The sequence below is a fragment of the Poecilia reticulata genome, linkage group LG22 (assembly GCF_000633615.1).
Source record: "Poecilia reticulata strain Guanapo linkage group LG22, Guppy_female_1.0+MT, whole genome shotgun sequence".
Classification (NCBI taxonomy): domain Eukaryota; kingdom Metazoa; phylum Chordata; class Actinopteri; order Cyprinodontiformes; family Poeciliidae; genus Poecilia; species Poecilia reticulata.
This window is the reverse complement of record NC_024352.1, coordinates 21,105,758-21,133,680: the sequence shown is the minus strand read 5'-3', so window position 1 is coordinate 21,133,680 and position 27,923 is coordinate 21,105,758. Positions and strand designations below refer to the sequence as shown.

General features: G+C 39.1%; 2 protein-coding genes across 4 annotated transcripts; both read left to right on the top strand.

Moving 5' to 3' along the window:
- The first annotated feature begins 477 nt into the window (after positions 1–477).
- Positions 478–16,082, top strand: LOC103458952 (disheveled-associated activator of morphogenesis 1-like). Of its 3 annotated transcripts, XM_008400104.2 has the most exons (27): positions 478–513; positions 695–798; positions 2,850–3,038; positions 3,120–3,209; positions 4,598–4,669; positions 4,778–4,869; positions 4,953–5,172; positions 6,696–6,809; positions 8,716–8,826; positions 8,901–9,004; positions 9,073–9,139; positions 9,213–9,330; positions 9,417–9,555; positions 10,126–10,184; positions 10,268–10,455; positions 10,550–10,783; positions 11,599–11,706; positions 11,790–11,884; positions 12,238–12,322; positions 12,423–12,529; positions 13,602–13,690; positions 13,756–13,924; positions 14,002–14,109; positions 14,197–14,257; positions 14,331–14,465; positions 15,086–15,256; positions 15,337–16,082. In XM_008400104.2, exons 3-27 carry the CDS (start codon positions 2,868–2,870, stop codon positions 15,508–15,510), a joined length of 3,081 nt encoding a protein of 1,026 aa, XP_008398326.1. In that variant the 5' UTR covers positions 478–513; positions 695–798; positions 2,850–2,867; the 3' UTR covers positions 15,511–16,082. The 3 variants fall into 3 exon arrangements, with proteins under 3 accessions (XP_008398326.1, XP_008398324.1, XP_008398325.1); XM_008400102.2 differs by lacking the exon at positions 478–513 and having other exon boundaries at positions 530–798; XM_008400103.2 differs by lacking the exon at positions 478–513 and having other exon boundaries at positions 530–813.
- A 1,905-nt stretch (positions 16,083–17,987) lies between these two features.
- LOC103458953 (mitogen-activated protein kinase kinase kinase 7-like) lies at positions 17,988–27,097 on the top strand. The gene is made up of 14 exons (XM_008400106.2): positions 17,988–18,032; positions 18,165–18,275; positions 19,102–19,167; positions 19,502–19,547; positions 20,200–20,338; positions 20,419–20,543; positions 21,208–21,336; positions 21,786–21,916; positions 22,723–22,810; positions 23,712–23,839; positions 24,867–24,984; positions 25,276–25,337; positions 25,549–25,664; positions 26,575–27,097. The coding sequence occupies exons 1-14, from the start codon at positions 17,988–17,990 to the stop codon at positions 26,744–26,746; spliced, it is 1,476 nt and encodes a 491-aa protein (XP_008398328.1). The 3' UTR covers positions 26,747–27,097.
- The last annotated feature ends 826 nt before the right edge of the window (positions 27,098–27,923 follow it).

Genomic DNA, 27,923 nt, shown 5'->3' with positions numbered 1-27,923 from the left:
TTGTGTGACCTTCTTCCTGAAGGCAGAGCAACTTTTCCTCCTGCAGGATCAGGTTACCGTGGTTGGAATGTCACCAAGCTTCATAACACAACACACACATTATAAAACTATTTTTAGAAGCATGAGATCTGATTTTTGTTTTAATTTAAAAAATTTGGTACGTTTTAGTTACTGCTGTGATTAAAGAGTTCTTATGAGTGACGTTTCACCTCAACCTGTAGTTAAGGATGTTCAGTTCAGATGCTGATTTGTAGGTAAATCTTCAGGATCAGGTGGAGAGACGTTGCCGCACATCGAGCCTCACCCTCCGCCCTCTGCAGGGGTGAGGCAAGGCTGGGTGTGACTGCAGCTGCAGGAATGCAGTCGTGTGTTTCAAACTCCCGCCGTGGCTCTGAGTCAGGTTCTCGCACACGCACGCACGCACACACACACACACACACACACAGAGTCACACACACACACAGAGTCATACACACACAGAGTCACACGTACAGCCTGCAACTGAGACACCAGGTAAATATGAAGTGACTGAGGACGGTGCTGCAGTTCTGCAGGTTTCTGTAAAACTGGACAAACGGCATGAATCAGCTCAGCGGTGAAGTCGGTTTAACTGCGGATTGAAACAATTTTAACTTTAACTCTGAGTTAAAGCCTTACAGACCTGATTCAGATTCATTTTTTAAAACTTTTCCAGATATTTTGGAACATGTAAGGTTTTCTTCAGCATGTTGGCTTGGAGACGGCAGGTTGAACTGGACCAGTCACAGCTGGAAAATGACTTCATACCCTGTGACATAAGTGAGTATCGCACAGGTAGGAGACTCGCATATCATCCCCTCCATAAAAAACAGAGGCCATCCTTAACCGAGGTTTTTATCTCATGTCATCAATAAACCAATGCAGTACTTATTCAAATGTGACGCATCAAAAACAGTGCAGATGTATTAATGCTCACACAGCGTGAAAATTGAGTGTTGGTCTGAAAAACATTGGTCAATGACCGAGGCGAAACTCAACAGTTTCAAAGTTTGTGAACTTTGGATTCTCAGGGTCTCCATCTGAAACCCGTTTTGTTGTTTGGATAAAGTAGGCAGATTGTTCAGCCTCTTTACTTAGTTTTTAGCCAATTAATCAGTTAAATTCATTCACTTTATGGATTTTAATTGTATTTAGCACCAGTTTAACTGCAGGTGAGGTCCTGATAAACACAAGCTGATTAAATCCAACTCACATACCTCTTTTTTCTATGTTCACTCATGCATTGAAGGTATTTAGTTGATCCAAATCAGTACATGACAGTAATTCACCCACTTCTCTGAGTGTAGTCCTGTTAAATTAATGAATTCAGTAAAGAGTAGCCAAAAATTGCACTCAAGTAATAGTAACACTACTTTAAACTATTTTTATTAAAGTAAAAGTAAAAATTAGCTGTCCAAGAAATTACTTTGAAAAAAGGCGACTCAAGTACTAAGTGATCAAAATATCAATTATTTAATATTTTAAAATTACATAATCAGATGGAACAAAATAAAAAGTTGTGTGAAAATTTTGGCTTTTTAAGGACCAAAATTTTTTTGTAACAAAGTCGAACAAAAGAAAAAAATCCAAATCAATTTCTTTCACTTTAAAACTTATGAACAAAAACTGAGGGTGTGTGTCTGTTTTTGGTTAAAACAAGCTTGTTCATTTGTGCACAACATCCAGAAATTTACCCAAGTGAAAGTGAAAAATACTTCTGAAAGTATTTTTCCCAAAACAGTTACTCAAGTAAATATAACTGAGTAATTGTGTTTAGTTACAACCCAACTCTAATCACAGCTCTGAGGAACTGATGACGCTGTTGACAGAAAGTCCATGAAGACAACAGAGTGAAAGTTGGTTCTGAAAACTATCAATGATCCAAACATTACTGAGAGATTACAGGGTGATTATTATTTATGATTCAACCAGAAAGATAATCAGTAGACTTGGATTAGCTGGAGACACAACTAGACCAAGACCAGGCGACTCAGAGTCTGATGAAACTATTTGGTGGTCAGACTGACAACAGATCCATCAAAAAGCATGAAAACCAGAACTGGACCAGCAAAACAGAGTCCAACTGAGACCAAATGAGCAAAAACTCAAACTGAAAACTAGCAAATCAGAGACCAGGTCAACCAGAGTCAAACTGAACCCAACTGATACAGAGTCCGGTTCGTTTGGGGAGTGTGAACGTGCAATCGAACTCTGATGTGGACAAAAAAAAGCAAACTCTAGTTCAGGAAATAACCTAGGTCTCAGTTTGATTAAAGTGAACTCTGGTGTGGTTCAAATGCATATATGAACACCAAGACAACCAGAAACCGCTCCAAAAGCAAGAAGTGGACTAACGTGCAGGGCATTCTGGGTAAATACAACCAAAACAAACGCGCAAGTGGGAGAAATGGCTTGTGGTCTTTTAACAAAAAGAGAAATCCTTCAACCTCTAAAATCTAATGGTGCTCCATTTTTGTTTACCTTTTTTTAAAAAAGGAAGTTGCACTGGTATCTTCTTCTGGGGCTTTTGTGTTGTTTCCTTTAGTGGGCTTGGTGCAGCGCCCCCACAGGCGAGGAAGGGAACAGGTTGTTAGTTTGACAGTGCAGTGTGAAATCGAACCGCACCAACTAAAATGTAACAAATGTTACAACTTTGGTCCCCAATTGACCTGAGTTTACAGTCTAATTGGTAAACCAGAGACCAAGCTAACCAGAGTCGGGCTGAGGTCAGCAGAACGAGTCGTTAAAACCAGAACTTGTCCAACTGAGACCATGGCAGGGTCAGGTTGAGACCAGGCCTTGATGTTGTCTTTGTGTTTCTTTCTCTCTAGTCTAGACATGTTGCAACCATGACGTCTGAGGAGAAACCGCAACAGTGGTGGAGCTTCGCCACTCTGTTTCCATGGTGCTACAGAGGACATGACCAACAACCAACGTCCCCTGAAAATGCCATGCCGATGCAGGTCTTGGAGCCCATGCCTCCCCCCCAGGAGGTGGACTCCCGGTTTACTGAACTGGTGGTGCGTTCTGGAGCACAGTATCTGTCAGAAATCTGATTACAGCTCCAGACATTAATCCCAATCTTTCTGTTTCCTCTGCAGAATGAACTGGGGCTCTCAGAGCAGAAGAAAGCAGCCATGTTTGCTTTGCCAACAAAAAAGAAGTGGGAGATTTACTGTTTCAATAAAAACGTAAGTGACTTTATTGGAAATCCAATGCAGCTGAAATCTGTCCAACATTTTCCTGCATTAAACTAAGACATAAGAAGTGACAAAAACAAACTGTTTGGCAAAAATTTTCAAATTTCCAACTCTTCACTTTAGAAATATAGTTTCTTCTATTCAAAGCAACATCTTAATTTTTTTGTTGAAAAGAAAGTGCAATAAAATTTCAAATGTTTCCTTCCACAGTTCAGTTGTTTTCTGATTTTAGTAATCCTGGTGTTGATTCTGAAGTGACATTTTGAGGTGAACCCCATGCAGGGCACCAGTACCATTGGAAGTGAAACAAGCCCACAGCACCATGCTGCCACCACTTGTTTGACAGCTGATGGTGTTGATTTTAGAGTTGGTGGCAGAATGTAGACATGGAAACTGAGGGAGAGACTAAATAGCACATTGGAGCTGAACTAAGATTCAACTAACCCACAAACCAAGATGAAAAGATAAACACAGATCTAAAAAAATAAATCCAGCTGCACAAAGAACAAAAAACAAGATTAAACTCAGAAATTAAACTCAAAGAAATTAACTTACATGGCAATAGCCTGGTAACCTAATGGATAACCTAATGGATAGGTAAAACACTCCAATAAGTGGTAAAAACACAAACATATATGAAAATCAAATGCTCAAGGATTGTGACAGTATTAGCTGTTTGAACTGATTATCTTGAAATCTGTCATTTTTAGAAAATAATCAAAAAGACTTTTCCAACTTGTGCACATCTGAGTTTTCCATTTCAGATTTTTGCTGAATTTCTTACATTTTTCTGATTATTGATCAATCCAACAAGAAATATCAGACAAATCCTTTTAACAACTGGATGCACTCCATCATGACCACTACCCAGTTATTTGTAGGTTTTGGTCTTCTCCAATTTAAACGCTTTTTATAATCTTCACCGGCACTTATTAAAAGAATTAAATAAATTTAGGGATCTGATGTTGCAAAAAAAATCTACATTAAATATAAACATATTTTTTTAATTAATTGAAATTTTATCTGTCATTCCTCTCTGGATACAAGAACTGCGCCAAGAAAAACCAAACTTTACAAACATGCAAATGATGTATGGATTTAAATATTTTAGCAGAAGTAAATTCAAGCCTAAAGGAAAGAAATATTTACAGCCTGGTTAAAAATGGCACCATTTAGTGTGGGAACTAATATAATCCAGTGTTATGTTGTATTCCAGTTACTTGGCTTGCCAGTAACTGGAACCCTGGCTTTGAAGGGTGTTCCAGTTGATTTTTTCTGACTGGGAAGTCGGAATTTCCCAGCTCCAACTACAACTTGAATGCATCGTTAGAGTGTATGCTGATGACTGTGTGGTGGTTTTATACTGTGTGTGTTTTCAGGATGCAGCTGTGGAAAGAGGAGCAACCAGCTGGCCTCAGTATTACATAGACCAGCTCAACTCCATGGCCGTCGTGAGTTATTTCTGAACTTTTTTCCCACCATCCACCACCAAAAGGATGCTAAACTAACTTAGCTTAACTGTTTGAGGTGTTGTGTTGATGTGAGTCCTGTTTTCTCAGATAAAGCCTGTGCTGGCATCGGAAGAAGAAGAGCAAGTCAGGCTAAAACAGGTTAATGGTCTGAAAACAGCGCTGCGGACTCAGCCAATAAGGTTCACCTTCTCACTCAAAGAAATTAACGTCTCTCCGACCACCAGAGAATTTCAAATTAACTAACTTCACTGACCTTATGCAGTTTTGTGACCGGCTTCCTTGACCAGGATGGCCTCTCCTGCATCCTTAACTTTCTCAAGTCCATGGACTATGAAACGGCTGAATCCCAGATCCACACGTCTCTGATCGGCTGCATCAAGGCCCTGATGAATGGCTCTGAGGGCAGAACCCATGTCCTGGAACACCCAGAGAGCATCAACATCGTCGCTCAAAGCCTAGCTGCAGAAAACATCAAAACCAAGGTGTGTGGATGCTGCCTTTACAGCCTTTGAAACATAAACATGCTGAAAAGATTAGAAATTAGGGATGAAACAATTAATCGTGATTAATCAATTATCGAAATAATCATCAACTAATTTAGTGATTGATTAATCGTGCAGTATACAGATTTTAAAAAGGCCATTTAGTAAACAAAAACAACATATGTAGAGCAGTAATTAAGGCAAAGCTTTACAAAAATAGATACAATTTGCATTTAGGATAAAAACAGCTTTGTTTGTAAATATGTTTTAGCCAAAACCCCTCAAGTGGTATAGTTTTAGCTTCACCTTGTTCAAATACTAAAGCTATTTAGGCAATAAAATGCTTTTCTTATTTAAGAAAAAAAAACTGTTTATTTGCTTCTTTTAATATATTTCTAATATTGCATAAAAAAGGCATTAGTGGATGAATGAAAAATCTAATTTAATTTCATTAATCGTCAGAAGAAATAGATTAATTGGTTCCTGAAGTAATCGTTAGTTCCAACCCTGTTAGAGATCAGAGTGCCTCGTGTGGTTCAACATTTTTTCAGCACATTATTTTGTCAGTGTGATTGCCTCATTGACGTAATAGACATAATTAGTGTTAAGTGTTCAGTTCCCTCAGTCTTTTCTCCCAGCTGTTGTTCTGATTACGCCATATCAGACAGAAGATGGGCAGGTAAGGAACTTCCTGTTTTACCTGTATAACGCTGCGCTACACCCAATTGCACATTTCCTGTTCACCAAGAACCTTGCGACATGTTCAGAATGTCTGATTTTCTGAAATAAATTCACAAACACCTAAAGACATGTTGGATAGGGTGATGTAAATCTACCCCATAGCTGCTTCTGTAGGCGTGTAGACGTTTTAACCTTGTAATTTTCTGTTGTTCATTGAATATTTACGCACTAAGCATCTGGCCCCTCCCTTCCTCACCTAAACATCAAACAGACCAAACCTGTAAAATCCTGACTCTGATAGATTCCCAGACCCAAAACCTCCGTGGGAATTTCGGCTATGCAGTCAGAGTTTGTTCTTAGAATTGATTTGCCAGTATAAACATGAGTCAGATGCAAGTTTCACTTCATCAGGCCAGCTGGAGGGGAAATGAGAAAAACATGCACACAAATGGGGAGCTATGATGCATTTGACACATTTTTGTACTTCTGTTTGAGTTTCTACTGCTTCTAAAAAAAACCTCAAATGTTTAAACAAATACCCAGATGTTTTTTTAGGCATTAAGTTAAAGTTATTTGGTGTCTGGACAATGAGGCATTTCAAAAAACCTTTCCTGGGATTGCTCACGTAGCAACCCCAGGGAAGCAAAACCCGTTACCTGGCAACCCAACTGGAGTTCCATCAATCACCTAGCAACGCAAGTGGAGGTCCAGCACATTTGGTCAGCAAAAAATGTAATGAAAATGTTTGGTGAAGCCCATAGACTTGTCCTAACCTGTTCAAGGAAGCATAATGACCTTTAAAAAACTGATCTCCTGCCTGCTGTTTTTCTCTGTTTCCTCAGGTGGCTGTTTTGGAGATCCTTGGCGCTGTGTGTTTGGTTCCAGGAGGCCATAAGAAGGTCCTGGAGGCCATGGTCCACTACCAGACGTTTGCCTCAGAGAGGACTCGCTTCCAGGTCTGCTTTTCCTTCTGGATTTTAACCAGAAACTATACATAAACCAAAGCTCTGTTAGCTTATGGGAAGTTATCAGTTTGAGAGACTTCTGTGTATCTGTGGGAACCAGATATGAAAGTCAGATCTACAAAAATATTTCTACAATATGCAGCTGAAAGTTCAGAGTCCGGATGAACAGTTTCTGTTTGGTCAGTCTGCTGTCGCACATGCAGGAATTCAACCAAAGGCATTCAAATGATGCGAGCATGGAGCAAATACAACTAGAAAATAAAGGTATGCTCCCCTGCTAGAAGGTAGAGAAGGAAAAGGAAACCTCACTTTTGATTTTTAAACCTGAAAACTTGGATTGTCAGCAAACGAGTCTGTGTGCTGACAGAGCAATGACAGAGTTGATTTAGTTTGTGGTGAACCGTTTTTGTCTTCATTTCGACATGTTTCGGATCAGATTACGACACATTTTCACTTTTAAGGCAAAGTCTATCTCATTAAACTCTCCTAAAATTGCATGACCCATCTGAAATGGTTGTTTCTGAAAACCTCAATCTTTTTGTCTCGTTTGAAAAAAGCAGCAGATTCCAGGAGAGTTCAGTATCTGATTCTCCTTATTTACAAAGTGTTTTTTTAACCGTTGTTCCAGTTGGTATGAACTTCCTAAATATTTCTCTGTGGGATGTAGACCTGAGTGATATGTTGTCTTGGCTTTTGAACAGCGGCTAAGAGGATTAGATTTCTGAGTCACGTCATGAATAAGTTACTCAGAAGTTCATAAAACACCAAAAAAAGTTTCCTCAGGATTACAAATTACACTTCAAGTTACAATTGGAGCTGGTGACCAATGGAATCAACAATTAAACTTATTGATAAACCTTATGTTTATTCACTAATTATTAAATTGAGCAAAAACATACAGATTTTAATGCTAACAAAGACAAAGAGTGTTAATTAATCTGCAGAGAACTGACTAACAGCAAATTTAAACTGCAAAATGAAGTTACAGGAAGTGAATGGTTAACTTTAAAGGGAAAACATGCAGTTGTGATAATGTTGGTGCCTATCTCTAAAGGTCACTGAACGGGAGGCGGGGTATCCTGGATATGTTGAAACGCGCAAACACTCAATCCATTTCAGAGACCAACTGAGACCCAAAGAGCATAATTTTGGATTTACAAAACATTCTGAATAAAAACACTCACTTAACCCAAAGGACTCTTTCAAACAAACCAAGCAAACACTTCATACAAAAGTATTTACATACACAAACATCAGTGTATTTTATTGGGATTTTATGTGAAAGGCCAACTCAAAGCAGGTATAAAATATATAAACGTTTCATATCAATCAATATTAAAATTATTGATACATTTTTTGTTTTAAATATCGGGTGGTTTAACCTTTCTTAGTCCATAGTTTCCCTTCCATGCCCTTGTTTTTTATTCTTAAGCAGTTATGAGGCACATAACTGTGCAAGTTACTCTACGGATTGTTGCTAGGCAACTAGAGAGTGGGTGAGTTGCTAGGTAACCAGAGAGTGAGTGAGATAGTTAATGCCACTTGTGTTTTATTACAGTCCAGAAACTACTTGTTGTATTCTTGTTGGTTGCGCAGCAGGCTCAACGTCTGCTTTTCAAAGCTGTATGGTTGTATAATTGTGCATGTGTTTGCAGCCATTTTTATGTATGAGTGTAAACATTGAGCTGGGGGCCTGGCCAGCAGCAGCTCATGTGGATTTAAAGTGACAACAGCTCATTTTGACGGGAGGCGGAACCAACCAAACTAAATTATTTCATGATCTAAGAATGATTTTGTGCAAAAAAATTAATGAACATGTTTTGCAACACCCATAGATCTATTCTGACCTTTTCACGGAGATATATTGGGTCACCTTTAATATGTTTCCTGTGTGCAGAACCTGATGATCGACTTGGACCGGTCCACATGGCGCCACAGGGACGACGTCAGCCTGAAGACGGCCATCATGTCCTTCATCAATGCAGTTCTCACTCAGGGAGCAGGAGAGGTAAACAAAGTTTTTCTTTCTCTCTTCTTTGATCGGTTCGTCTCCTTCATGTCTTCTGTTAAATCTGATCTCAGAACAATCTGAACTTCCGGATTCATCTGCGCTACGAGTTCCTGATGTTGGGCATCCAACCGATCCTGGATAAGCTCCGGTCCCGGGAGAACAGCACCCTGGACAAGTAGGTCAGGTGTTTGCCCTGCAGACTGAGTCAGACTGAGTCTTTGGACTTAACCTGCTTCTTTTCAGGCACATGAACTTTTTTGAGGAGTCCAGGATTGAAGATGAAGCTGAGATTGCTAAACGCTTTAAAACTGTAAGTAACTCCCACATTTAGACGGTTCAGATTGGAAACTGTTGATACCTTGATGTTCTCTGCTGCTCCTCAGACCCACATCGACACTAAGAGTGCGAGCCAGATGTTTGACGTGATCAAGAGCAAACTGAGCCACACTGAAGCTTACCCTCATTTACTGTCTGCTCTGCAGCACTGCCTCATCATGCCATGTAAAACTCTTACATTGTTATATTGTTGCATCTCCTCCGCTAACAGCAACATAAATTTTAACATATTTACTCGGTTCTGTATGCAGATAATAACAGCAGGATGTCGGTTCAGTACTGGGTGCTGTTGGACCGGATCATTCAGCAGATGGTTCTGCAGTCGGATAAAGGCGAAGATCCAGATGTGGCACCGCTGGGGGATTTCAACATGAAGAATGTTCTGAGCATGTGAGTTCAGACATTCGAGCAGGAGAAAAGTCGAAAACACAACAGAGAATGTTGGAAAACTAAGAACTTTAGGTTTGAATTTTCAGGTCCAAATTTTAGATCAACCTCAGAAGTTTTTTAGGAAAAACTTGAAATTTTCCAAGTTTCAAAAGTCGAAGATTTTTGATTTTTGAAAATTTTATTTAAAAATATTTGAAACTCAGAAATCTTAGAAGTGTCTTCTAGGGAATCTTTGAGATTAATCTCAAAATTTCTTAGTTTTTTTGTGCAAATTTTTGACTTCTGAGACTCAAAAATTTCCAGTTTTCCAGCAAATTTCTGACATTAATCTAAAATTTTCTTAATTTTTTTTTTCTTGCACATTTTGGACTTTAGATCTTGTTTTTTCAAGGAAATTTGTAAGATAAACGTAAAAAAATTTCAGTTTTGGTGGAATTTACTCATCTTTTTATGCCCTAATATGCTGTTGTGCATTGTCTACAGAGTTTATACTGATGACTTTCTGCGAAATACGAAAATTACATCACAGGTGAATTAATAACTTGAAGTTGTCTTTTTGCGCCTTAACAGGCTGATGAAGGAAAACGAGATGAAACGGTGGAAAGAAGAAGCAGATGAAATGCGAAAAGGTAAAACAAACATTTCTCCAAGTCCACATTTAACCTGCGAGTCTGTAGATGTCAGAAAAGTAAACAATGCGTCTCCTTCTCAGAGCATCAGAAGCTGCAGCAAAGCCTTGAGAAGAAAGAGAGGGAGTGTGAAATCAAGAACAGCGAAAGAGAGGAGTTGTTTGAGATGCTGAAAAAGGTGAAAACCAAGCTGGAGCGAGAGAGCGACGAGCACAAACGAACAAAGCAACAAGTGGAGGAGCTGAACACTCGACTGCAGCAGCTCAGCTCTGTAAGCTTTTAAACTCACATGATTAAAGTCTCAGTCTCTGAATGTCCTGTTCTGTTTGTGGCTCTGAAGAGACTTTACTCTTCTCTCGTTCCAGAGCTCAAGCATTCCAGGAGGACCTCCAATCACCCCTGGTGGCTTCGTTTCACCTGTTTCCACCCCCACTGCTCCTGGTCCTGCTCCTCCTCCACCTCCTCCTGGAGTGCCTCCACCTCCAGCTCCTCCTCCTCCTCCTGCACCAGGACTTACTTTAGGGATGACAGAGAAGAAGAAGAACATCCCTCAACCGTCCAGCCCACTGAAGTCCTTCAACTGGAGCAAATTACCGGAGGTAAATTTAACTTCTGGATTTATTTCTTGCTGAGTTCATTGCGCGAAGCAGCGGCAGATTTTACTTTTCAGACCAAATAAGGCGCTGACGTTTTTACGGGTTCAGCTCCTCTTCAAACTCAACTGTGGATGGATAAATCATCCATCCATTGTTTTCATTTATCCAAGATTGGGATGGGGAGTTAGTTTATCCAAGAGGGAATCCCAGCAAATTCCTCCAGTTCCTTCTTGGTGATCCCAAAGCATTCCCAGCTCAGAAGTGATGTGTTATCCATGTACATCCAGATACGACCCTGGAAGGGGAACCTATTATGCAGAACTCAGATTTTGCATGTTTTCTTCTAGAAACAGCCCAAGTACTTAAAAAAAACACTCGGACATATTTGTGGTAATAGGTTAATGTTTTTTGATCAAAAACCTGTCGAATGTTGAGTCATTATTGACAGAAACTGTAAGCTGAGCTCCAGCACATTTGGTCAGCTGGTATTATTGCTGTACAACGGCCGCTGGAAAAGACCAGTGTTTGTTGTTGTCTTACTATCCTTACTGCATCCTTGTTAATAGTGAAGGAGGCTCCATGTCTGCTTTTCAAAGATGTATGGTTGTATAGGTGCCCAAATGTTTGCAGCCATTTTCAAGCGCAAGTGTAAACATTGAGTTGGGGGGCTTGGCCAGCAGCAGCTTATTTGGATTTAAAGTGACAAGAGCCACTAAATCTACACTGATTTCATTGATGTCAAAGAGCTCAGATTGTTTTAAAATTAAACTACACTGATGGTGATGGCATTTATTAAGGTAATTTTTTGTTTGTTTCAGGCTAAGATAACAGGAACCATCTGGAAAGAAATCGACGATAAAGATGTGTTCAAAGTTCTGGATCTGCAGGAGTTTCAGAAGAGTTTCTCAGCTTACCAGCGATCAGCGGTAACACAACATATAATAAACTGACTTTGTCTCTTTAAACAGAGCGGTTGGACTCTGACGGAGCTATTTGTGTGTTTTTACAGAAAGAAACTGGTGACACTGAGTCTGTTAAAAAAGTCAAGGAGTTGTCAGTGATCGACGGGCGCCGAGCGCAGAATTGCAACATCCTGTTGTCAAAGTCAGTATGGGTTTCTGGTTGTGGGTCTGGGCAACTTTGGGTCAGTCTTAGTTCCTGTTTCTGGGTCAGAGTAAGGATCTTATTTGTCTGCTTTTTGAGAATGTTGGCCAGTCCGAGATGCTACTTCTGGGTCAACTTTTAAGTTTGGGGGGTCAGTCTGAGAACTTTCTTTTGGTTCTGGTCTAGTTCAGGTCCTGTTGGTTGGTCAGGATCAGTTTGTGGTTTGTGGAAACATCCCATATCCTCTTTTTGGGTCTTGGTCAGTTCCCCTGATGGTTGTTCAGTCTGATAAGCTGCTACTTGTGGGGTTGGGTCAGTATTGGATCCTGATTGTTTGCGTTTGTGTGTGACAGGCTGAAGATGACCAACGAGGAGATCTGCCAGGCCGTCATGAGCATGGATGATCAGCAGGAGTTGCCCAAAGACATGTTGGAGCAGGTATGAAACCAGCCGCCTCAGAGACCGAAGCTCGAGTCTTTGACTTTCAGTGACTCAGACGATGAATTAAACTGAGATTTTCTTCCTGTGTGTGTCTCAGCTGTTGAAGTTTGTCCCTGAGAAGAGTGACATTGACCTTTTAGAGGAACACAAACACGAGCTGGAGCGCATGGCCAAAGCCGACCGCTTCCTGTTTGACATGAGCAGGTGTGTATCAGCATCGGCACCTGGTCGGGGGGTGAGTTTGCTCACTGACTCTGGGGCAGGAACAGTCAGTGTGTAGTCCGAAGGAACTATGAACTCCATGATAGAGGCATAAGAAGGTGGAAGAAAGGGAACTGAGGGCTTCAAGAAGGTTAAAGGTGACATATTATGCTTCCTTAAACAGCTTAGGATAAGTCTGTAGGCTACATAAAACATGGTCATTACATTACAAAATTATAGATAATGAGATTTTAGTCTGATCAGTTCTGCCTGTTTTAAGCTCCTGCCAGAATTAGCTGCTTTAGGGGGTCTTGTCACTTTAAATCCAAATGAGCCGGCCAACCCAATGCAACGTTTATATTCAACACATGAAAATACAGCTTTGAAAAGCAGAAGTAGAGCCACATGCACAACCAAAAAAAAAAAGTAGAAAGTGGTTTCTGGATGGTAAATCAACAACACTTGTATTTTCCAGCAGCCATTGTACAGACCATACAACCAGCTGACCAAATATGCTGGATCTCCACTTGGGTTGCTAGGTAGCGGGCTGGGTTTGGTTGAGGTTGCTAGGAAACGACACACTGGAAATTGAGCTGTTTCAAAGTTGTTACATCACATTCCATGGACAGACACCAAAAAACAATAACTTACTGCCAAAACACATCTGGTGGTTTTTTAAAGCTCTTTCTGAACAAGTAGAGACCCAAATAGAAATCCAAAAATGTGCAAAATGTGAATTTTGAATAATAGGTCTTTTTTAAGCTTTCTGGGGGTTTTCTGTGTGGAGTTAGCATTTTATTTAATTTACTCTAGCTTCCTTGTCACTGCGTTTCCCGGTCTAATTTAAACCTGCAAATATTAAGAAATAACACAAGACAGATTCAAAAGTGAACCAGTCTCAACATGTCTAATAAAAATGAATAAGAATTACTTTAATCCATCCCTCCATCCAGGGTTATTCTTACCATCAGATCTTTTTTGCTAAACTTGCTCAAAGGCATCAGTGTTGTGAAAGAAAATGTCACTTATTTTGTGGGAACTAGTTGGATCTAAATCTTTTCTTCTGCTCAACCAGAATCGACCACTACCAGCAGAGACTCCAGGCTCTTCACTTCAAGAAGAAGTTCAATGACCGAATGGCCGAAGTCCAGCCTAAGATTGAAGGTGGGAGTTCAGAGGTCAGTGCTCCTTCCTCTCTGTCCTCTTCCTCATCCTCTCTCCTCTTGCAGCTCTCAAGCTCGCCTCCTCTGAGGTGATCCAGAGCCAGGCGCTCCGTCAGCTCCTGCAGGTGGTTCTGGCTTTCGGGAACTACATGAACAAAGGACAACGAGGAAACGCCTATGGGTTCAAAGTTTCCAGCCTCAACAAGATGGTTGACACCAAGTCCAGCATTGACAGGTTTCAAACTCCTTCAGATCCCTGCAGACCTGCAGCTTGATGGTGTGAAGGTCTGACTGATGTTGCTGTGTTTGTAGAAACATCACTCTGCTGCACTACATGATCACTGTGCTGGAGAAAAAGTTTCCTACAGCCGCATCTTTCAGCAAAGAGCTGCAGAATGTCCCAGAAGCTGCTAAAGTCAAGTAAATAGGAAACACAGCCAGATTCGCCTTTTGTTCCTGCTTTAACTGTGATCACTAACATCACCGCCTTCCTGAATGTCACTGCAGCATGACGGAGTTGGAGAAGGAAATAAACACTCTGCGTTCTGGTCTGAAGAGCATTGAAGCAGTAAGTCCAACAGAAGCATGAAATACCTGCTGAACTTTGCAGGGTTTATATTTACATGCATGTTTGTGTGCAGGAGCTGCAGTACCAGCAGAAACAGTCTTCCCAGCGTCCAGTGGATAAGTTTGTGTCTGTGGTCAGTCAGTTCATCACCATGGCTTCCCTCAACTTCTCAGACGTAGAAGATTCTTTGCAAGAAGCCAAAGATCTGGTGAGTTATTGTCAAATATTGTGCTGCAGGTTCCTCATGTTGTTGCATTAGTTCAGTTTCCTTCACCTTTTACAGTTTGTGATCCAGACTTTATTACAACCTGAATATTTCTTTCAAAAGTTATTTTTGATAAGTTAGTTCAGTTCTGAAGTTTAATCTTATTTTTGTTTGCCTTTATTACATCATGATTGGATTATTTACACTGGCTTCCTGTTGGATAGCCTTTAAGATTCTTTTAAAAGCTTATAAAGAAAGTTTTAAGTGAGTTGGTGATTTCTTATCTAACAATTGTTTCCAGAACTTTGAGATAAAATAATCTGTATTAAATGTCCCTCAGACTCGACTTAAGAGCAATGGAGATTATGCTTTCTCTGTTGTTGCTCTTAATATTTGGAATAAGTTAGCCTTTCAAATTAGATCTGCTCACAGTCTTAAAACTTATTGTGATGTTTTAGTTTTGTTTTATTCTGATTTCATATTTTTCATGTGTCTGTGCAGCAATTTAGTGCAGTTTCAACCCTGTTTTTAAATAAATGTAACATTGAAAACAGCAGAGCTCTGAACTTCAGGAAGTTAGCATGCTGTCAACTAACTCTTGGATTGTTGTTTTCCTGCTGAAGTTTGTAAAAGCGCTGACGCACTTTGGAGAGGATCCGTCCAAACAGCAGCCGGACGACTTCTTTGGGATCTTCAACACTTTCCTGTTGGCGTACTCTGAAGCCCGGCAGGATAACGAGGACATGGCCCGGCGGCAGGAGGAGGAGGAGAAACGGGCCCTGGCGGAGGCTCAGGTTAGTGGAGATCCTGCCTGAGGTTCTTCAGCAGCTTCATGACCTCACCAGAGTCCGGCTCTTTGTGTTTGTCCCTGCAGAAGAAGAAGGAACGGGAGCAGAGGATGAGGAAGGCCACGTCAGTCGAGAAGGAGGAAGGAGGAGAGTTCGATGACCTGGTGTCCGCGCTGCGATCCGGAGAGGTCTTTGAGAAAAAAGGGGCCAAAGACAAAAAAAGACAAAGATCGACCATCAGCCAGTACCAGGACAGGTAGTAACTGGGTTAACTGGGACTGAGGTGGAACCAGTGTCTTGACTAACAACCAGTAACTGACTCGCTGAGACAGGAGCTGAAGTAGAAACAGTTCATAACCAGGACGGATTCACTGGAACCGAACCAGTTGGTAACCACCAGCATCTTACTGGGACTGGACTGGACCAGTACCAGTTGGTAACCACCAGCATCTTACTGGGACTGGGCTGGAGCAGAACCAGTTTGTAACCATCCGGAATCTTACTGGGACTGGAACATAGTGTTCTTCAGAACCAGCTCACCGGTGTGTCCATGGTTTCACCCTGAAGAAATGGTTTTGCTTGAAAGGCAAAACATTTCAATGGAGAAAATAAAAACTCCATTTTGTTTGTTTCTAAAAAAAACAAAAAAAACATTCTGGGCCATTTTAATGTAACTAAATTTCTTCACATTTCACCTTCGAACGAACCCAGGAAGAGCTGAAACATTCCCATCACATCTGATATTATCTGAGACCAGTTAAAGCTGCAGTACGTAACTTTTATATACAAATGTCTTTATTTTATTTTATTTTTTTACATATTTCTTAAAGATGATGTGTAATATAAAACAGATAATCTGTGAAAAGACCAATCTCCTCCTGATCCTCCCTGAGCTGCTACTGCTGTCTGAAGAAATGCACCGCTGCCAACGAAAACAACCAATCAGAGCCAGGAGGAGGATTTTAGCGCTGTCAATCACTCTCATGTACTCCTCGTGGAGAAACAACTTATTACGTCAGTCATCGGTGGCTATGATAACTAGCCTCAGCATTCACAACAGGTTGTGCTTGCTGCAGATGGTGATTGACAGCGGTAAGCCCCGCCTCCTGACTCTGATTGGTTGTTTCTAGTTTACACTGGGAGAAAGAGAAGCTTGATTTCTTTTCCACAGATTATCTGTCTCAAATCAAACTGTCACACCATAGTGACTGTCAAGAAAAAAATATATATATAAAAAAGTTACATACTGCACTTTTAAGTCTTTCATCACATCAAACAAGTTAAAATATTTAGAATAAAACTAAAATAACTAACCAATCCACCCAACAGTGAAAACAGTGTCTGTTATAATTATTTGTTTGTTAAAGCACTTCATTATGTTCGTGATTCTAAAAGGGATGTGCAATAACAGAACCATTATTAATGCGTATTTATGTCTGATTAATTATCAAACAAGTTTAATTATGTTTTATAATCAGTTAGTATAATGAACAAAATATTCAAAGATGATGGTTTTACATATAATAAGTAATTGAAGAATTTTAAAATTGTAAATTTAAATAATCAGTGTTGTATAAATGTGCCTGTTCTTGGCCTAATTTCTGTTTATTTCTGATCTTAAACTGTACAAATGAAAAAAAATGTATCCTGTTTCTTTATGACTCACTGTCATAATAAACTGAATGTTGAATAAAAATGTTCCTGAGCTGGAAGAGAAAAATCACAGCTGACTTTTGATGGGTAATAAATCACATCTTTGTTTTTTGATACACACTGGCACACTTCACTAAATCTGGATACAACTGAAAGGTTAATTATTTCCAAAACTTTATTCCAAAGTAATAAAAAAAGGCACACATCAGCAGGTTTTCTGTGTATTTTATGCATAAGAATAAAAACTAACATCTCAAAGGAAGTGCTTGTTGTTTAGTGTTATTTTTTATTATCATGTTACAAGCTATAAAATATGTTAATCTCTTATAATAGAGAACAATGTATTCAGGAAAATCCATTCTCTCTTTATAAAAGTTGATTTTCTTTTTGTTAAACTGAAACAGCTTATTTAAACATAAAGCATGTGTATAAATTTTAAGATTTGAAATTTAATAAACGATCTGTATAATAAAGAACTGGCTTCACACAAATCGTCACCTTCCTAAAATAATGGCTCAAGTCATTTTTTTGCCAAAAGTGATCATTAATTTATTTTTAATTTAATTAAAATGTTTGCCTTAGTAATCTTTTGGCAAGAAAGAGGTGTTTTTTATTATTATTATTATTATTATTATTATTATTATTATTATTATTATTATTATTATTATTATTATTATTTCGTCAAAATCCCTTTTGGCAAAAAATGACCATTATTTTAGGAAGGTGACGGAATGGAGATATAAACGGAAATTTGATGTGTTGTCGCCCCCTAATGGACGTTTTTGTCTTCAAGTAAAGCTGCGTTTAGGAACCTAAATTAAATCACGTAAATTCTATGAATCCACTCAGATCACAGAGACGTAAGATAAGCCAGTGGAATGGATGTGATGTATGAACGTGATGTCCTGGAGCACTGTTCTCTTCCGCCTCCGTGAGGCGTTCAGGAACACCCGGACTTTAAACATCCAGGCTGCTGCTGCTAAAGTACTCCACTTCCTCAAACTGCAGATAGTTTGTTTTGGTGCTTTGGATCTGCGGCGGAGCAGCGGCTTGGTTCCGATTCGGCCCAGAGGAAGGGGGCACCATGGTGTTTGAGGACATCCAGTACGATGATATCCTGTTCGAGGCGGTAAGTTCTGGTTCTGCAGTCGAGAAGAGGTTCGAGGCGAGGTTCAGGGCCGAGCTTGTGAAGTTCCTGCGTAACGGTGAACGGTTCGGATCAGCGGGTCCATCACCAGGTTCCGTGTGTGTGTGGCTGCAGGCTGTGGGCAGAGGAACCTTCGGTGTGGTCTTCAAGGCTGTTTGGAGAGGAAAAGATGTGGCCATCAAAACCATCGAGAGCGACGCAGAGAGAAACGCCTTCCTGGTGGAGGTACGGATCCATGATTTATGGGTCAGAACCGACACTGACCGGGGTGAGATCCAGGTTCAGTCCAGTTTAAGCAACGCTGATGTTTGATGGGGAGCCAGTTCGGATCCTTTTACTGACCAAAAAGCCCTTTTTGGTTTATTTTTAGTAAATAAAATCTGCACAGGGCTGCAAAACTTACTTGAACCTCAGTGAAAATATCAATTATTTAAAATGTAGTTTACAGAGTTTAATGTACTTTTTGGGGTAAAAGAGAACCTATTGAGCCGTAAATGATTATCAACATTCACACAAAAAGCAGGGAGAAAATAAGAAACCAGTGTTAAAATGCTTAAAAGAAACATGTTTATTAGTCAGACTGTTTTGTTAAATCAAAGGCGACTGTAAACAATGAAAATATTTTCATTTATCTAAAGGAACTGTTTGTTCCAGACTTGAAGGTCATAAAAACAATATACTTTTTTTTTATTATTCTATAATAAAATCTTAAAATAAAAACATTCTTGCATTGTAAAGGATATATGCTACAATTTTATTATATTTTTTAAAGATTAATTTTATTTTACACAATTAGAAATTAATGTAGCATAAATTGGAAATGCTACAAGACAGTATTTAATATATTCATTTCTTTTATCTGCTTTTAAAGGTGAATGTCTGTGTTCCTCTGAACTGATTTCCAATATTAGTACATTTGATTCATAGATGTAATTATTACTCATTTCTGAACAGAACCTTAGAAAACCCAGATGAATCCCTGTGTCTTTGTTGCTGCTGATGTGAATTGTTTTTATTTTCATTTGGACCTGTTTTTGTTGCATGTGTGCAGCTCCGGCAGCTTTCCCGGGTCAGTCATCCCAACATTGTGAAACTGTACGGCTCCTGTGACGACCCGGTGAGAACCCGACAGATCATTGAAACATTTACCACGAGTTTCTGCTGGTTCTGTTTATAACTATAAAATGAGCTGAGCGTTCTGGAGTAAATTAAAAGCTTAAATAAGTTAGATTTGAGTCATAATCTGCCATATTTCTTAAGTTAACAATCAATTAGCATCATTTAGTAAATAATAGATTCAAGTAGAATCTATTATTCGGCCCAGATTTGAGGATTTAATGATTATTTCTCTCCATATTTCATCAAAATGTTGAACAAATAGAGAATTAAATTGCTCCATTGTGGGTCATGTTTGTTTTTTTTTCAATCTTTTTTTTCGTTTGTGTCGTCAGGTTTGTCTGGTGATGGAGTACGCAGAATGTGGCTCTTTATACAACCGTGAGTCTCTTCTGATTGTCTTACTCACAGAGTAACTCGTTACATTTACTTCAATAACTATGTATTGTTACGCTGTACTTTTTACTTTTATTTCTACTCTTTAGTAAAAATTCTGGATTTTCTACTCACTGAATGAAAAACAAACATCTTTTAACCAAAGATTCACCAGACACAGACACACCTACAGTTTCTGTTAAAGTTTCATAAGTTTTTTTATTGAAAGAAACTGATTTGGAAATTATTTTGTCTGATTATATTTTGTTACTTATGTAAATTATTAAAATACCAACAATGAGTAGACTTTTTAACAAATACTTTCTTACTCTTATTTGAGTAATTTCTTGGCTACTTTTTACTTTTACTGGAGTAAAAACATTTTAAAGTAGGGCTACTTATTTATCATTTTCTTTAGAGAAACACACAACAAAACAGGAAAAGATGCATACATTTCAGATTTATTCCAGTTTTGTCTCTTTTGTCACGTTTAAATCAGGTTATCAACCAACTTTACTGTCACTTTTCCACACTTGGCCGAATTGGAAAACTCAGTAATTAAATCATAACTTTTAAAATGTATGTTATCTTTATCTGGTACCAAAATTGTTTTAATTTATCTTTGAGGAAAAAGTTTAGTGTTGTTGTTGTGTTGCAGTCCTGCACAGCGCCGACCCGCTGCCTCACTACACGGCCGCCCACGCCATGAGCTGGTGCCTGCAGTGCGCGGACGGCGTCGCCTACCTGCACAACATGAAGCCCAAAGCGCTGATCCACAGAGACCTCAAACCGCCAAAGTAAAAGCACCGGCGGCCCATGATGCATCAGGGTCCTCTGGTTTTTGTTGGGTTCTTTTACATTTCTGTCTCTGTTTCAGTCTGCTTCTCGTTGCCCGGGGAACGGTGCTGAAGATCTGTGACTTCGGGACGGCGTGCGACATCCAGACCTACATGACCAACAACAAGGGCAGCGCCGCCTGGATGGCTCCCGAGGTGTTTGAAGGTCCGAGGCGCTTCGGCTGCGTTTCTGCCGTCAGCTGCGGTTCCAGATAATCGCACAAAGAAAACAATTTTTTTTGCACTCAGTTGAGATATTAAAATAATATTTTACGGACGAGGATTAGCACCACTGTAAAGATGTTTTCTCAGAATTCGGACTTTAATCTCAGAATTTCATCTTTTTCCTCAGGTTTCTGACATTTTTTCAAAATTCCTTTTTTCTTAGAATTGCGACTTTTTTCTCAGAATCCTGATTTTTTTTTCTTCATAATTCTGATTTTAATCTCAGATTTTGAACTTTTTTCTCAGAATTCTGACTTTAATCTTCTGTGATCAAAGTCAGAATTATGCAAAAGACGTATCATAATATTTTGCAAAGAACTGCAATGAAATAATTTTTTGTGCCTCACGTAAGTGGTCAGCCGTCGGATGATTCTATTGGCAGAAAAGACGGCAGGAAGTTGTTGGAGGACAATGGCACGGCATGATTTTTAATGACTTATCATGTGAACAAGCGTATTCACGTGATTTTAATTGCATTTCTTACTTGATGGAAACATTACACTTGTGAAAGTTAATTTTTTCGACAAAGTTTTGATCGTTTTTGTGAAGGAAGCACTGCTCTGTCGTTCCCTGAGCTGCAGCTTCTCTCCTGCCTGCTGTTTCAGGGAGTAACTACAGCGAGAAGTGTGACGTGTTCAGCTGGAGCATCATCCTGTGGGAGGTCATCACCCGCCGGAAGCCCTTCGAGGAGATCGGCGGATCGGCGTTCTGCATCATGTGGGCGGTGCACAGAGGTGGGTTACCATGGCAACGCAGTTGCTCAATTCAGATTTATTTCACTTCATTGTTTTTGCTGAAATCCGATTCTCTTATTCACTAAATGTTGACGGCAACGTCTGTAGAGAAGTCTGTTTAGATGTTCAATTGGTGGGATTATGATGTTATGCAGTGACTCAAATTTCATTCATAAATTTATGATCATAATTTTCAGCCAGTATTTACCTCCTAATTTACCACATCCTGCCTTTTCTGGTGCAGAATTATGACACATTTCACATCCATGACGTAAAAGCTGAAGACTGCAGACGCTTGGAGAAAAATCAGATGCGTGTCTGAATTCTCATATGGAAGTGGTACAGGCTGGATTTTATTCAGGGTCATAGGTCATATATGAGTTTAGAGTCCCATGAATGTAGCCTATGTTGCTACATACAAAGCTAACTGCCGGGTCGTTGTGATGCAGGAACTCGTCCTCCTCTGATCAAGGATCTCCCTGAACCCATCGAGACGCTAATGACCCGCTGCTGGGACAAAGAGCCTAGTCAAAGGCCGTCTATGAGCGAGGTCCGGGACACCATGAGCAGCTTGATGAAGGTAACGCTCTGCACGGCTTTCCTGCAGCTGCAGCAACCTTTAAATCAGAGATGTGCAAACATTTAGTCACATTTAAGATCAGAAAATATCATTTCAATTTTAAAAACTAAAATTATCAAAAATGTTGCTCTTTTTAACTTTCTCAACAATAAAATTAGCGTGAACGGTTTTAATCAAAGAAATAATCTGATGTTTTTTGTAGGAATTTCATTGTAGTTGGAAAAATGTTTTTTGCATGTTTTCCTTGGCTCGATTGAAGAAAACTGAAAAACAAAAAACAATTAAACTCAGATGTAGGTGCACAAAATGTCACTTTATAGAGTACAAGTCAATGAGCAGATGTGGTCCTAGTTACCATGACAACAGAAGAAAACCAGAAAGCTTATAAAAGATAACATCTTTAATCTACTAACATTTTTGTAAGTAGATTTTGATTTAAAAGTTGTAGTTTTGTCTGAAGTTATTGTTGAGTTATGGTTGTGCGGCCGAAAAAAATAAGTCCAAGGGCTGAAAATGGCCCGCAGGCCCCAGTTTGAACACCCTCAGCTTAAATCATATAAATAAAACTTGTTCAATTACCACCGTTACGTTGTCTAATCACATGCAGAGGTGGGTAGAGCATCCAAGTAGCAAAACTTAGTTACTCACAGTGAGTCGAGTATCCAGAGATTTTACTCAAGTAAGAGTAGCAGTACTTCATCATAAGGTTACTCAAGAAGAAGTAAAAATACTCTTTTTTCCCTGAACTTACTCCGGCAAATGTAACTAGTTACTTCCCGCCTCTGATTACATGTTTGTGCTTCCAGTACTTCCCAGGTTCTGATGAACCCCTCAATCTTCCTCACCAGTCTTCGTCATCCAACAGAAGTGGCTCCTCATCCGCAACGAGCACAGGTAACGATTCCACTGAACGGGTCGGTCCGATTCCATTGTATAATGTTCTGCTGTAAGACCATAACAGCAGTACGGTATTGTTGGTATGGAGCTACTGAGTGGGAAAGACGTTGCTGCCTATCGGCCCACGTTTGGAGTCACTTTGGACCCGGCGTGTCCAAAGTTTTTGTCACGTGGGACAAAATTTTTTAGAGTCAAAAGTTGTTGCAGTTCCAAAAACCCAACCAAAACTTTTCAAGTAAAAAAAGTAGCCTGATATCTATCGTAGATCTTAGACTTTAAAGGGATTTTTATGACCAGGTATTAGAACAAAAGGAGTCAATTTCTGCCAAAAACTCAAATTTAGTGATTAATCAAGTTTTTTTCTGTAGAAAATTTCTATTAAACTAAAAATTTTATTTTTTCAAGGAAATGTCTTTCTGATTTGTTTTGGCAAAGATTTACTCCTGTTCTTTTTCTTCTTACAATGGCCCTAATACAATGGTTTACATGAAAACCTAGTAGCAGATTTTTATGTTTGCTGCATTGAAAAATAAAGGTATATAGTTTTCAGTTTAATTGGGTCACTTCGTCTCAAAATGTTTGCTATTTTTTAGCTAAATTTAAGAAATAATAAAAGCAAAACTTGGCTTTTCAGTAAAAGTATTCTGGTTTTACCTTTTGCTAAAACTTGTTTATAAAAAGACAAATACTTTGTGTTGAACTTTATATTTTCCTGTTTAATAAAATTATGTTTGTAGCAATTTTTACCTTGATTTCAGATTAAAAGTCCATCTGCATGTACGGGCCAAATTTGTATAATTTTTGAACTGCAGTTGGGGGCCGCACAAAATTAGTACAGGGGCCACAAATGTTCCTGGTACTTATCGGTGATTCTGTGGGTTTTGTGTCCTGTTTTCAGGCTCGTGTGCTGATGGAACGATTCACAGCAATCGCAGCGACGACGCCAAACACAGTTCTGCATCTGGCGGCGAAGAAACGCTGCAGAACACTGAGAACAGAATCCCGCTGCAGGCCAGAACTCCAAAGGTAACAGGAAATAAAAAACAGACACTTCCTCCAATTTCCATCAACTTTAGAACTACACAAATTTAAAATAAACTCACTGAATGGAACCACGGTAATTTAAAAAAATCTCACATTATTTGATAGGTTTTTCAGCCGTATCAAATTAGATGGATTTCGCAAAACTGTACGCATCACGACATGCATCACATGACCAACCAGTGGCGAAAATACGTTTTACAAAATGATACAACAATACAGAATATATTAAAGATTTGTTTTAGACCTCTCATGTCTGGAAGAACCAAACATGGAGAAACAGATTCTAGCTTCTCTGCACCATAAATCTGGAACATCCTTTCAGAAAACTGCAGAACAGCCGAAACACTGAGTCCCTTTAAATCTAGACTAAAAGCCCACCTGTTTAGACTTGGATAATAAATGAAACATTAATCAACATTTTAATGTCTAAAGATGGAAAAATGTGATGTTTACTGGCTTTCTCAGTTGTTGTCTGTGTTTTTATGGTTTGAAGCTCTTTGAACTGCCTTGTTGCTGAACTGTGAAAATAAACTCGATTGATTGTGAAATCAACAAAAAAGACGACAGGAAGTAGGAAGATGATGGTTTATTTTTGTTTTTGGAAAACGAGTAGCTCCACCAGATTGCTCACAGGATCGCACAGTTCATAAAAAGTCATCTAATTCAAAAATGTTGAATCAGTAGCTGTTCTGTAGAATGACCGACGACAGTTTCCGCACGCGCATAAGCGGCTTGTCGCTCTAACTCCTGCATAAGATACTATCATCTCTTCTGATGGCTGATAGATAACATATGAATTTAATCTCATGTAACTGTTTACATCCATATTTTTATCGCATGAAATAGCTTATTCACGTGCGATTTTAGTTTAATTTCTTATTTAATGTAAATGCCACAGCTGCCCAGCTGTGTTTTTTTTTTTTTTTTTTTTCACATTAGCAGAGTTTAGTCAGTGATTTGTGAATATTAGTAACTTGGACGCAGCTGATGTTTTGATTCTTTCCTCCAGGCTCGGTGGGCCGCTGTCTCCAGAACCTCCAGCTTGGAGAGTCAAAGCTCCGCCCACTTCAGCAGCTCTGTCAGCACCTGCAGCCAATCAGAGCTGAGGATGACCATTAGCCCGACAGGTGAGGTTCACGTAGAGCTCCTCCTCCAGGTGGATCATCAGCGTTGAGTCACATAACAAGACTAATGAACTAAGTTTGAGGTTTTTTAACTTAAATTTTGTGTTACTTTATTGTAACTATAACAGTCGTTCATTGTCATGTTAGTTAACTTTACTGTTTGTTACATAATTTGCATCTTTAGTTACTGTTACATTTGTATTAATGCTACTTTTTAAGTCCAACTTTAATTGTTACTTAAGTTTTACTTTATGCTTCTTATTGCTGACTTTCTTAATGTTACTTTGTGTTCAGGTACTGAGGGATCAGAAAGCCCGGTTCCCTCCGTCTACCTGAAATTGGACCATCAGTTACAGGTACGTTCACATCACTGGGATTTTCTTATAGGTCCTGGACTGTAGATTACTTTCCATGTGTTCTCACTGTTGTTCACTTTGTTTTAAATGTAACAAAAGTGAAAAATGTCCCACTTATTGGTGTATCAATGTCTGATTAACGAACAAAAACTCTTCTTGGATCCTTGGTCTTCACCGTCTTCTTGTTGTGTATTTGTCTCTCTTGTTTCAGCCTTTGGCTCCTTGTCCAAACTCCCACGAGTCCATGATGGTGTTTGAGCAGCACATACGAATGGCTCAGGAATATCTGAGAGTCCAATCCGAGATTGCACACCTTCTGAACAGGAAGTACGTTTTCCTCCACCTAACAGCGTTTTATATCTTCCTGAGACGTTATAGTTCAGTGATAGTCCATCTGAACTATCACTGTTGCAGTAAACTCATTTTTCAAGATTTCTGCCGTTTTTGAGTCTTTTAAACCAATAATTGCCCAAAAATATTCTCCAATTTCATGATTTGGATGAACTTTGTCTTGTTATCCTGCTCATACAATTTTAAGAAATATGTTGCAAAATCAGAAACTGAGGATCATCTTAATGGTTAGCGATAGCTTCTGCTAATTTTTCAATGTGTTTATGGGTTTAGCTTTAGCTTACACTAATTTTTTTTATATGTTTACGGCTGAGCGTTAGCTTTGGCTAATAGTTTTAAGTGCTTATTGGTTTAGCACTTAAAAAGTTTAGCACTAGTTTTTTAATATGTTAAACATTAACTTATGCTCATTTTTTTACGGATTTAGCAGTTTAGCGTTAGCTTTAGCTAATAGTTTTCTGTGCTCAGTGGTTTAGAATTAGCTTATGGTAGATTTTTAATATGTTTAACTTTAGCTTCTGATAATTTTTCATGTGGTTAGCGGTTGTGGTGGTTAGCAAAGTAGTGGTCCATTACAAGCATGGTGACTATTTTGAAAATGGGAAAAGGAAACACAAGATCAAGAAAATAAAAAAAAAAATTATGTTTCAAAATATGTTGCTGATTTTAATCCATAAATTTAGTTTCTATCAGAATTTTAGTGGCCATCTTGAAAAATCGTGGCGGCCATCTTGATTTTTTTAGTGGCTAACATTGTTTTCTTTTCAAAAAAGCGAGACCCTTGCTTGTATCTGCATGTGAAAGACTTTTGCTGAAACACTCGGTTATCTGCTGCTCTAGTGAAAGAGTTTTTCCAACCAACCCGGTTCTGCTGGTTTCTGTTCAGAGAGGAGCTAATGGCGGAGCTGGAGCAGGAGCAGAAGGAGCAGCAGACCTCTTCACGCCTCATACAGGAACACAACAAGCTGCTGGAGGACAACAGCAGCCTGTCAGCCGTCTGCCAGGACCTGAGGAGCAGGCTGACTCTGATCCAGAGTCAGAACCAGCCCTACAGCTGAGACCCAGCATGTTCCTGCCTCTGATTCTGCTCAGATGTAACGTATTGGGTCCAGACCTGCATCACCCTGGACCTGTTTCTTCAGCAGCTCACCAGCAGTCTGTAGTGGAGCCGGTCCAGAGCGAAACTGATCCTGAGGTGAACAGATGAACTTCACAGTTGGGTCTGAAGGAACTGATCATCCTCAGATCAGCTAAAGAACTACAGAACTAAAAGCTGGAGAAATGTCAGCACTGGTTTTACTAAAGTTCCCCCACTGAACTTCTTAAATTATCTACTTTTTGTATTTTTATACTTTTTTTTTACCCATTCAAGCTGACTGCAATAGAGAAAAAAAACTTTCCTTTACAAAATGTTGAACAATTACTGTAACAAAATAAATTTTACACCAAACTTTATTTACATTGTGTACTTCTGTTTTAGACCAGCAGGTGTCAGTCTTTCTTAGAGAACATTTTAAAATTGATTCTGTCTCCAGTTTTCTGCTGGAGAAACAAAAGCGTTTCAGTTTTCAGTCTGAAAGAGTTAAAATGTTCTTCTTCATGGGATCTTAGAGAAGTTTTTTTAGAGAAGTTTGGTGCTGGTTCTGATGAGAGAGTTGCAAAATGTGACGGTTCTGAGTCTGACGTGTGCAGTAACTAGTTACATTTACTTACGTAATTTTTTGGACAACTTTTTGTTCTTTAAGTGGTTTATACACCTTTTTCAGTAATGTTTTTATAAAATATCAAAAAATGTTTGATATTTTACTAATATCTTACTAATCTTACTCATTTCTGGATACTTTACCCACCGGAAGTAAGTTCGCTAAATGAACAACAAACATGTTTTAATAAAAATGTCAGATGCAGCAACAAACTGATGGTAGTGGTTTGTACACAAGTTTTGTTTTAATGTTTTATTTTGAGACCACATTCAATTTGCAATCAGATGTAACTTTCAGAATCAAATTCTGCATGTCAGACATGCAGAGCGGGCTGCCCACCACCAGGGGGCCCTCAAGAGCACCAAGCTGGCATGATGACGATGTATTTTTAAAATAACATTGAATAAAAAAAAATTTCCATATCGTATTTATGGTTGGAACACAAATAATGGGTTAATTTGTCCCTAATTAATGTAAATTGTTTGGTTAGCTAATTACAAATGATGGCAGGTATGTTGCACACAGTAGCTTA

What these genes read in the sequence shown, in the direction of transcription:
- LOC103458952 (XM_008400104.2), top strand. Translation starts at nt 2,868, where the DNA reads ATGACGTCTGAGGAGAAACCGCAACAGTGGTGGAGCTTCGCCACTCTG. An exon ending in GCACTGCCTCATCATGCCAT is followed by an intron (nt 9,331 to 9,416) that starts GTAAAACTCTTA and finishes TTCTGTATGCAG; the next exon opens with ATAATAACAGCAGGATGTCG. An exon ending in GTCTGAAGAGCATTGAAGCA is followed by an intron (nt 14,258 to 14,330) that starts GTAAGTCCAACA and finishes GTTTGTGTGCAG; the next exon opens with GAGCTGCAGTACCAGCAGAA.
- LOC103458953 (XM_008400106.2), top strand. Translation starts at nt 17,988, where the DNA reads ATGGTGTTTGAGGACATCCAGTACGATGATATCCTGTTCGAGGCG. An exon ending in GAAACGCCTTCCTGGTGGAG is followed by an intron (nt 18,276 to 19,101) that starts GTACGGATCCAT and finishes GCATGTGTGCAG; the next exon opens with CTCCGGCAGCTTTCCCGGGT. An exon ending in GATGACCATTAGCCCGACAG is followed by an intron (nt 24,985 to 25,275) that starts GTGAGGTTCACG and finishes CTTTGTGTTCAG; the next exon opens with GTACTGAGGGATCAGAAAGC.